The following is a 10,058-nucleotide window of genomic DNA, read 5'->3' on the forward strand; positions in this document are numbered from 1 at the left end:
TCTAATTTACGCGGATGTTTAAAAATCTTAAAATCTAGAGTAAAAAAGTGAAATAACACAATCTTTTCGTATTTTTTATTAGCATCAATTTTTCATCGATATCCCATCTGATTTAACCCGTTCTTTCCTTATTTATTTTTGTAAAACATCTCCCAAAAAATTACGTATTTTATTTGCAACTTAAAGCTAACATTTTTCGCTCTTTATTCCGATGCTACTATTACCACGGAGCAGCATTAATTTTATCACTTAAAAACGATAATATTATAAGGTTCCGTTACATTTGAAAACCAATCTTACTGAGAATTACAATAACCTTACACTGGCTGGCTGAACTGGTAAGTAGAACAATAGAATTTTCCGCGAAGAAAAGTACCAAAAACAAATGAAATGAAAATTAGTAATGAAAATCCCTCCCGCGTTACGCGGGAGAATCCTGTTTTTAACTTACTAATTAAATTTAAATCCTTTTTTGTTAAATATTCTTCATCTTAACCTAACCGCGCTTTATACTCTTAATCACGAAAATCGCTGGTTACAACTGTAGTTGTGCGATAAAACATTCATTTCAATTTATACATTAAATTCTGCATAAAGTTTTCTCACACCATTTGTAGGTTTGTGCCGTACAAAAAATAAACTCCCCCCTTCAAAACAAATCGAATCAGGGATACAGAGATACCTATTTTTGCGCCCTTTCAAACACAATTCTCCCCTTCCAGACAGCCAAAATACGCCACAAACTGAGTTCCTTCTCCAAACTATTCAAATGGCACAAAACTCCGCATACTTTCATGAAGCTCACAATCGATCATCAATCACCGCTTCTACTTCTGCTAAGTACACTTACGACTCGCTGTCCCCAGTTGCGGACGCTGCTGTTCCCTATCCATCAGGATTCGTTCGGTAACAGCACCCGATTGGAAGACGAACCACCACCGTCTAGTGATTCTACCGTCCCAGTGCTACTACTATTACTACTGCTACCACCGGCAACCGGTTCCGATTGATTCGAAAGACGTCGTTCACTACCCGTCGAACCACCACCACTGCTGCTTGTTGGCTGTGTTCCTTTTTCTTTTGCCTTTTTCCCACCCTTAACGGGCGCCTCTTCCGGCGGTGGTAGAAGCATCATGTTTAATGACACCAGCACCGGAAACGTTAGCTCCGGATCAAACACCAGCAGCTGTGTGTCTTCGTTCTTTTCCAGCGTTATCGAAACGATCGGTGTCGTCTGCTGGTGCTTGATTTGGCGCAACTCGTTCAACGAGGCAAGTGACACGCGTACCAAAAATTGCCGCTTTACCCGTAAGCTGAGCAACCGTTCGTTTTCCGTCCGGTGGTGGCGGCGGATGCGAAGTGTGCGCGTATCGGAGGAAAGTAGCAAATCGAGCCCAAAATGAAACCCAGTCCAGCGCCATTTGTGGAGCACGTTTTCGGTCAGTATTCGACCGCAGCGGATACACGATTCGAGAAATACCCGATCGTCACACTCGATCAACCGATCGAGCGATTGATCGATCGTCAGCAAGCTGGTCCACTGTTGAAGGAGCGGTTTGTGGAGCCATTTCATCGGAATGATCTTATCCGTCCGGATGATCTGTATGTCGACGTGGTGGTTCAACAGATTCTGCAGTCGGATTGCGCGGAACGCCGATTTAAACGGTGCACCTTCCGCGGTGGCCAGAAATGGGACGTTGCTGGTACGCTTGGCAAAGTAACGCTCCTGCGGATGTTCGACCCCATCTTGCGCTGGTTCGTCCGGGAAGAGTTTGATGGTCATCCAGTAGCGGAGCAGCATGTAGACGGTGAATTCCGTTTGTACGACGTATAGGTCGGCACTGGATACGAGCCGCACCATTAGGTCGGCACTGATCAGTCGTAACCATTTGGCGGCCCGGTGATAGAAGCTGTGCAGATTGACGAGCAGCCAGCGGAAGGTGGATTCTTTGACCGTTTTGACGCCGTACTCGCAGGCTGCTTCGTAGTACAGGACTGCCGTCTGGAAGGAAAGGGAGAGAGAGGGAGAGCATTTATTAGTATCCAGCGGCACATACATTATTCTTTAGTAGGACAAAGTAGGATCAAACAATAACATTTCGACTTCGGGAGGCTGATGCCAGAGATGGCTCACAGCATTACTTTTGGTTCCTTTAAGAGATCCCCTAAAGGAGAAGCCCTCACTGACAAGAAAGTCTACTTAGAAACAAGCACTGTCTGACTATTAAGATCATTTCGTGTTCGTAGTTCCTAGTTCGAAGATCTCTTGGAATAGGAGATTCCTTCGAAGATAAGTAGATGAGGGCTTCTTTGGTGGATAGGCTTCGCTTGACTGCAAGGAGAACTAGAGCATTTCTGAGCAAGCAAAAAAAAAACGAGCGATTTTAAACATAATTGGGTTGAAGAAATCACGTGCTATATGCCTAGCTCTGGATGAGAGTTTCTTTAGAAGATAGAGCCTTCTTGACTCCAATATCGACTACAGCGTTTTTGAGTAAGCAGACGAGGATCCTTGGAAATAGAAGCCTCACCGATTACGAGGTCGCTTGGTAGACGAAACTTAGACGACCGCGCGATCTCTTGGAAAAGCCTCTTTGATTGATTGTTCCTTAGTAAATAAGGGTCCTATGATTACTAGGGCTGTTGGTAGAACAAACTTAGGCGCCTAATGAATAAGATCTTGTTGGATAGATGCCCTTTCGATTACTAATAATTTTGATAAATAAGGGAGGCACCCGCGGGACTGCGAGATCTCTTAGCAAAAATGGAATCATGGACAAAGCAGCCACTTTGATTGATTATTGATTATTAATAGATGAAGCTCCTCTTTGATTACGATCACTCTTGGGTAGATGATGCCTATGTCTCTTCGTGTCTTTTGGAATTGGAAGGCATTATTACAGTTAAAATGGCCCCATCGACTAAGAGCTTTATGTGTCGACGAGGATCCTTTGATAAAGAGGCCTCCTAGATTACGAGGTATCTTGGCAGACGCGGCATACATGCCCCACTTTTTCTAAATTCTCTACACGAGCACGAACAAAACTACCTAAATTCTAAAATTAACCTAAAATAAACTACCTCTGAATTCCATTGAACAATTGAACAATGGAATATTAGTTCTACTTTTTTGCCAAATATACTGATTGACTTTCCATCATTTTTTGCTACATTGAATTTACCCTACAACAAAGACGGGATTGAATCCCGCCCCATCAATCCTCATCTGCCGCTACCAAGTATACCACAGGGACATTCGATATTAATTTGATTAAATTATCTCCTTTGAATGTTACCCAAAGTCACCACCAAACATCAATTCTCTTACCTCAGTAGTTGTCGTTTCCACCATCACCTCCGCACAGCGATCGATCAGACTGTCCAGCTGGAAGAGGGTAGCTGTCGCAAGCGTGGAAACGATCTCCTTTGGATCCAGCACCACCTCATCCATATACAACGACCCAAACACGGAGTACAGTGATTCGATCGTAATTTTCGGATCAATGATCTCGATATGCACATAGTCTTCGTCCGCTTCGCGCCACGACCCATTAAACATGCTCGCAAAGTAGGGACTTTGGCTCAGATAGACCTTGTGCAGGTGCCACTGCTTGCCGAGCGCGTGCACCGTAACGTCCGAGTTTCGTTCCTCCTTAAACAGTGCCTGATAGATGTACTTTGCCGTGGAGACCAGCTTCTTCCTGCGAATGGGAGGAACAAATTGGCCGGTTAGATTGAATAAAACGCACGCCTCCTGGTACGGCGCCACATTACCTTTTCGGCGTCTGTAGTGATTGATCCAGCAGATCACTGCCATCGCCACCTTCGTCCGCACTTTCGTCTGCACCACGCTTACGCTTCCGGCCACGGACCGCTTGCGATACACTGCTACCAAGATTTGTTAGTACGTTGCCCATCACGATGTGTTTGAAATTGCAACACACAAAACACACTTCCTCTCTAACAGCTTCTAAACGACAAACAGAAACGGTCGGTCGCTTTTTGGAATGATCACTTCTAACCAGCAGCACCAGCAGCACCAGTTGTAACAGACGCTTCTCATTTCCCAATCGAAGTTACCAGCGCTGCAGTTGGTGTTGGGTGAAGTGTTAATTGCGGCACCAGCAGCACCTTCCGCTGTGTGGTTTAAAATTCGCAGCAGGCTGGAAAACGGAGAAGCAGATAGAAAGAATGTGTTAAAAAGATTGTTCCTTAGGGTTTGAAGACCTTTTTTATCGAGCTATATATGCATTATTTTGCATTTAAAGATAGAGTAGAATGCATACAGTGTTGGCTCATTTGTGTTGGGTGGTCTACCAGACATCCGGCACTCTGGCACAATGTTACAAACAACAATCCTTTCGATTCCCCAGACACGAGTACAAACACACAAAGAATATCTGTTCCGCAGCGAGACAAACAAACAATATGCGAGAAGCGCGAGTTTCATGGCTTTGGTGTGCAACAGACCAGCGCACAGAACCATTTTCGTCCAGCAAACGACCACAACAAGTGCTAAAAATAAGTCTTCGGCATGACTTGAGGATCAAATACTGCTATGCTTTGCTGTTGCTCTCTCTATCTCTGTCACTTCTTTTCTGCAGACACTTTTCAACATTCTTTACTGGTGTCTTCGTTGCTATGGTATCGCCTCGACCAACGCCGCCGACACATGGGACACTCGGATGAAGCATATGATTTTTCGAATTCCGTACGAAGGAACGTTTCTAAGTCGCCCCTTCACACTGGTGGAAATAATTATTAGATCATCTAAAAATTGTCCCCTTTTTTTAATTTAAAATTTATTTTCTCGAGTTGGAAATCAACGAAAGAATCAGAGATTTCTGAATCATTCTACATCTTCTCCCATTTGGGCTCTTCAACTACGCAAAGGTTTTGGCCTGCCATTGCTGACTTCCCTTGAATCTGTTTTATCCGTAGCTGGATTGTCAGTACTGTGTGAGGAAAAGTGGTCCGGATGTGATTTTATACCCTGTGTCTCAACGGTCGAAGCTGGGACTAATTAGTCAGGGAACCTTTAGTCTTAGGATTCATGACCGCATCTTTGTTTATAATTCTGGCATGGAAATGGCTACAGTTTACTAAGATCACTCAGATAGGAGGCATGGAAGGACCAAATTTATATAATTTATATTTTACAATTCTTCTTGGCTGAACCTGACCTTCTACTAGGATACGTTGGCCATGGAATGGCTTACTAGACTTGCGGATATCACGTTGTAGTTGGATAGCCAAGTCCTCAACGACGGATGAATGGGTCGGATGCATTTTGAACCACGGTCATGCCTCTTGAGCCGGTTTCGAGCGACCACCCCATGACTACGGGCCACCCCAGAAATGAATTGCTCAGGAATGTTACTCTAAACATTTGAATTCTATTCTAATTTCCATCACTGTATAATGTGTTCCAGAGAATTGCAAAAAGGGAAGACTAAACTGCCCAAAAAAAAAAAAATAATTTAAGCAATTTGCATCTAGAGTTCAAATCTCCATCCAGAACATCGATTGAGAACCAACAAAATTATCGGTAAGTAGCGAAAAACGACTAGAATTATTTAAACATCCACAGTTCCGCACCATCACTAAACAGATCCAATGCCTACTACAATCTTCTATTCCTCAAGACGTGACTCGAATTATTCAAGCACACTACTTAGATCATTAGCATATTCAAACACTTTTCTTCCCGCAGCAGTAGCCGCAGAAGAAGCCGTGAACAAGGCGCGTACTTTCTTCTTCCTTCTGGTGATGTCAATAATGTCGCATTCCCGCAAGTCAATTTCGTCGATCCACAAACTCAGCATCATCTGTTTGCTTTTGGCAGTTTCTGAGACGTGATGTCACCGAACCGGATCGGCTCAAAGATACCCGACGCCTACTTGTATTTATTTACTTCGACTTGTAGGTAGCATCCCGAAGAAAATGCATCTTAAAACTAAAACAAATAAACGGCCTGCGCAAAGTCAGCTTTGAATCTTGCAACGCTGCGCAAAGCATAACTACAACTTTATGTTGCCGCACCACACAACACGTGTGTCGGCTGACCTCGACCCAACTTTCAGCTGCCCTACTGCTGCTGCTGCTGCTGCTGGACCGATTCCGGCTGTACGTGCAGCAATCCATTTTTGGGATGTGAATGTGGCCTGCTGGCCATCTTAACACAAACACAAACGCATCGTTGACTTAAGCCAACTTTAGCCTCTTTGTGGAAGGGGGGAAAACAGCGGGGTGGCATCAAAAACCCTTTATTATGCAACCGTTGCGGGTGCCCGAATATAACCGCTAAAACTTCCAACAAATCGAGAAAGGGCGTCTCTTCTGCGATCTGCCTGCTCTGCTCGGAGTCGTGATCGAGTGATGTCACCGCGAAGCGTTTTGTGTAGGTGGGTGTACCCGTCGGGTCCACCCATGATGCGATTTTATTTACACACAAACACGACCAGAGCGACTGACCGGCGACGCATGACGGCATCATTCCAATCCCAGCCACAGTATGTCCAGGTTTAGGCAGGGGAAATGGAAGTTTGCACGCATTGGTATGAAAGTTGACGCGCCACATGCTGCAAAAGCCGGATGATTAAATAACACCCGACGGGCTCAAGTTTGCGTCGTCTTTGTTGTAATAATTGTATTGAGTTAAATACTCATTAAAGCAACGATAAAACGATCAATTCAAGGCAGGCATCGTCGTTGTGAGTCAACTGCAGAGTATGCATTGCTTTTACTCAGTACAGTGGTTGCTAGTGGCAATTTGTTCTTTCCTTTTGGAGAAAATAAGACAAAAATAGAACCAACTGGATGGGAAACAACTATTTCAAGCGCTGATTGGTATTCGGTTTTCGATTGCACTGGAAGTGCAATATTTACGACAATTGAGATCCACAAGACGGTGGGTGTTTTAACAATTCCATGGCATCCATTTTTGGAGTGTTGTTCTTGTGCCGTAGCAACCCTGCAACTGATACTTCTCCATCATCATCCGGAGGCTGCTTCGATGTGCCTTGACTTTTCCGACAAATCGCCCAACACCCAGGGTCATCTTAACCGAGTACCTTATTGCAACAAACTCCTTCACATCCCTTTTGCCGACAGTTCCACACACGCGTACGGCCTCCTTATCGGTCGTCTATAATGTCACAGATGGTCATGTACAGGCGTCGTCCACCAGACGAACGATAGCGACGCGCGCCGCCCGGGGAGATCATACGATCGCGTTCCAATGGTCATCAACACGCATATGCTTGATGAAAAGGTTTCCCACAGTCGTTGCGTTATCTACGCAAAAATAGGCGTGCAACTATCCGAAACCAATTGTGCGTTTTGTATTGGTCCCCCCTCCCCCCCATTCCTACTGCTTATGATTTTACTGTCTTTTATTCTAATAATTAAATGTGATACAATAAGACGATGATGTCCGTACATCACGCACACACGTACACGCGCGCACTGCTTTAACTTCCTTTCACTTTTGTATTCTTTTTCACCATTTTCACAAGTCAACACTGAGCCTCACTGCTTTTTTTCGCACGCTAGCTTGCACACCCCGAGAGAATATTATGCTTCTCCATTTGCAAAGATTGGCCATGAATTCGATTGCATCGTGCTTTTCTACATACTACTACTGCACCGTCGTGACATCATAATGCATTTGTTTACCTGCTGATGCTGCTGCTGCTGCCGTTTACTGAAACCGACGTATTACGCCTTTTTTACCTTTTCTCCCACCGATTTCCCCCACTCCAACACTACACACTTTTCGTTTTCTTTTCCGGAGCAAAAAACGACACGGGAAAAAGCGTGCACCAGCCGACGTCTCTACTAGCTTTGTTCCGTTTAGCAGGATGTATCAAAACAAAAGGCAGACGCACAACGGGTACTAGCTGGGCATGATTAAAGACAGCAGAATGACATTTGACATAACGTATATTTTTGAAATTATTGGATGTTTTTTCTGCGAATAAAAATGGAAGGTTTTTCCTACAATTATGTGATAATTATATAAAAATTGAAAATAATTTTTCAGAAGAAGCATTCTAAATTGATATTTTTATATTCTGCTATTAGTTCGCATATGACGCACCGAAGAATTGTTTATCATTGAAATGCATCATGCGCTTATTCAACAGGTTTTTTTTTTTAATTTAATAAAATGTGTGAAAAAAGATTTAAATAATCTGTGTGAAACGAGATGCCTTTCTTTTAAACATTTTTGCTACGTTTGATCTTTAATTCAGCAATTGTGTTTTCTAAACAAAATTTATGGCCAACGTGTCTGCGATGCTGTAAACGAAAATAGCAAAAACTACAAATTAGTCGTTTTCTCACACACCAGCACAAACAAAAAGCACACGAAATACGGTTTCCTTTTTCCAAGTAGTTAACACGAATTTATTTTGAATCTAAGCAGAAGCGGCTCTTTCCAACCGACGGAGGAACGAGAACTGGTGAATGGTTATTGTGTTGGCAGTTTAGGTCCCCTTTCTCTGCCACTCGGACGATGAAGCGCGTATCCGGTACGTCCGTCCACAACAAACACAAACTCTTCACACATCGCGGAACTTTGCCTGATCGTACATACGGCACCACCCACCACATGGAAACACGCACACTCGCGCAACAACCGCGGCCGGAAATCACACACCGTGCGTAGATCGAATATATAAATTCGTACCACCCTACTTCTTATCATTCCCGCCCACCCCCGGTGGTGCTCCACCCACCACTACTCCCGGAGAGCGGTTGCGTGTATATCGCGGATAGTCTTGTTTAAGGAGTAGTAGGCTTAGAAACGGAGCTTCTGGAAGAACCACTTGTTCTTGCCGGTCTTGTGTCGCTCCTCGAACTTGCAACGGATCTGGTTGCGAGCCTTCTTCCGCTTGGCCGGATCCTTCATGTCGGCCGCGCTGTATTTGCTGTCCAGGCTCACGTCCGGCACGCTGTAACGCGTCGGCATCAGATGGTTGTAGTTCAGCATCTACAACAAGAAGGAAAGAATGAAAACGGTGTACGGACGGAATTAGATGTAAAAAAATGCTCTATCGAGATTTGCTTTCTTCTTGCTTACCTTGATGAATGGCTTGATCTTGCAACGCTTGTGGATGCGGTCCTTGCTCATCGTTCGCGTCACGCGACGTGGGTAGCGGTCGATACCGGCAACCAGGGCCTGGCCGAACTGCTTGTCCGATGTACCGTCATCGAACGTCTTCATGATGATGGCCTTGCGACCGGCGTACCGTCCACCGAGGACGAGTACCACCTTTCCAGTTTTCATAATCTTACCCATTTTGGCCTACCGGAACCACCACCAACAAAGAAACAGGAAAAGTTGTAAATTACGTTACTAAATACGTCCTCTTGCTTCCAAAAAACACATGCAAACGCCGAGAGCTAGCAACGGAATGAAACGGAATGGGTACACACGCGATTGCCGACGACATCACACGCGCGACACACACAAACACAAACCCGCAACAACACCGCACACGCTTGCCGCGTCAAAAGTAACCCATTTTCCGGCGCAATTCAACTGAACGGTGCGTTGTTTCGATGGATTTCTGTGCGTTGATGCTTTCCTTTCCATTTCGATTCCGTTTTAACTCGTTTTTGCAGTGCTTTGATAGCGTTTTGTGTACCAATTTTACTTACTTTAGTGAAATGTGTTTCACTGGCACTGATGGCCGACCGGAAAAAGAACCTGAAAGAGACGGCACGCGTTGACGTTTCTTTTTCGCCGTTTTCGCCCGGAAATTACGGATACGCTGGAAATTTTGACAGATCGATTTGACAGTTGACGGGTGCTGTTGCTGAATCGCTGTAGAACAGCAGTTTTTTAAATTGGTTAAATGTTACGTTAAAAAATAATCTATATGAATAATTGTTTACAGTAATCCTAATTTATTTTTTGTATAATGTTTTTTTCTGACGATTACTTCGATCACCCCCTTTAAAGATCGTTCTTTATTTCTGTTACTAATTTTAATGTTTTCCTCTTTCGCACTACTACTCTAAATTAAATTTCCTCTGTCGTTATACGCTAC

General features: G+C 44.2%; 2 protein-coding genes across 2 annotated transcripts; both read right to left on the minus strand.

Annotated features, from left to right (window-relative positions):
- Positions 1-892: 892 nt before the first annotated feature.
- LOC126568105 (protein germ cell-less) lies at positions 893-3,917 on the minus strand. The gene is made up of 3 exons (XM_050224523.1): positions 3,775-3,917; positions 3,329-3,701; positions 893-2,002 (listed from the first exon to the last, which is right to left on the minus strand). The coding sequence occupies exons 1-3, from the start codon at positions 3,915-3,917 to the stop codon at positions 893-895; spliced, it is 1,626 nt and encodes a 541-aa protein (XP_050080480.1).
- A 4,873-nt stretch (positions 3,918-8,790) lies between these two features.
- On the minus strand, positions 8,791-9,789 carry LOC126568577 (60S ribosomal protein L27). The gene is made up of 3 exons (XM_050225075.1): positions 9,667-9,789; positions 9,086-9,310; positions 8,791-8,995 (listed from the first exon to the last, which is right to left on the minus strand). The coding sequence occupies exons 2-3, from the start codon at positions 9,302-9,304 to the stop codon at positions 8,804-8,806; spliced, it is 411 nt and encodes a 136-aa protein (XP_050081032.1). The 5' UTR covers positions 9,305-9,310; positions 9,667-9,789; the 3' UTR covers positions 8,791-8,803.
- Positions 9,790-10,058: the final 269 nt, after the last annotated feature.

The sequence above is a fragment of the Anopheles maculipalpis genome, chromosome 2RL, assembly GCF_943734695.1.
Source record: "Anopheles maculipalpis chromosome 2RL, idAnoMacuDA_375_x, whole genome shotgun sequence".
NCBI lineage: Eukaryota > Metazoa > Arthropoda > Insecta > Diptera > Culicidae > Anopheles > Anopheles maculipalpis.

Excerpts from the sequence above, each read along its gene's own strand:
- LOC126568105 (XM_050224523.1), bottom strand. The coding sequence starts at position 3,917 with ATGGGCAACGTACTAACAAATCTTGGTAGCAGTGTATCGCAAGCGGTC. Across the intron at positions 3,702-3,774 it reads TCACTACAGACGCCGAAAAG|GAAGAAGCTGGTCTCCACGG; the intron begins GTAATGTGGCGC and ends TCCCATTCGCAG. Across the intron at positions 2,003-3,328 it reads TGGAAACGACAACTACTGAG|ACGGCAGTCCTGTACTACGA; the intron begins GTAAGAGAATTG and ends CTTTCCTTCCAG.
- LOC126568577 (XM_050225075.1), bottom strand. The coding sequence starts at position 9,304 with ATGGGTAAGATTATGAAAACTGGAAAGGTGGTACTCGTCCTCGGTGGA. Across the intron at positions 8,996-9,085 it reads AGATCAAGCCATTCATCAAG|ATGCTGAACTACAACCATCT; the intron begins GTAAGCAAGAAG and ends TTCTTGTTGTAG.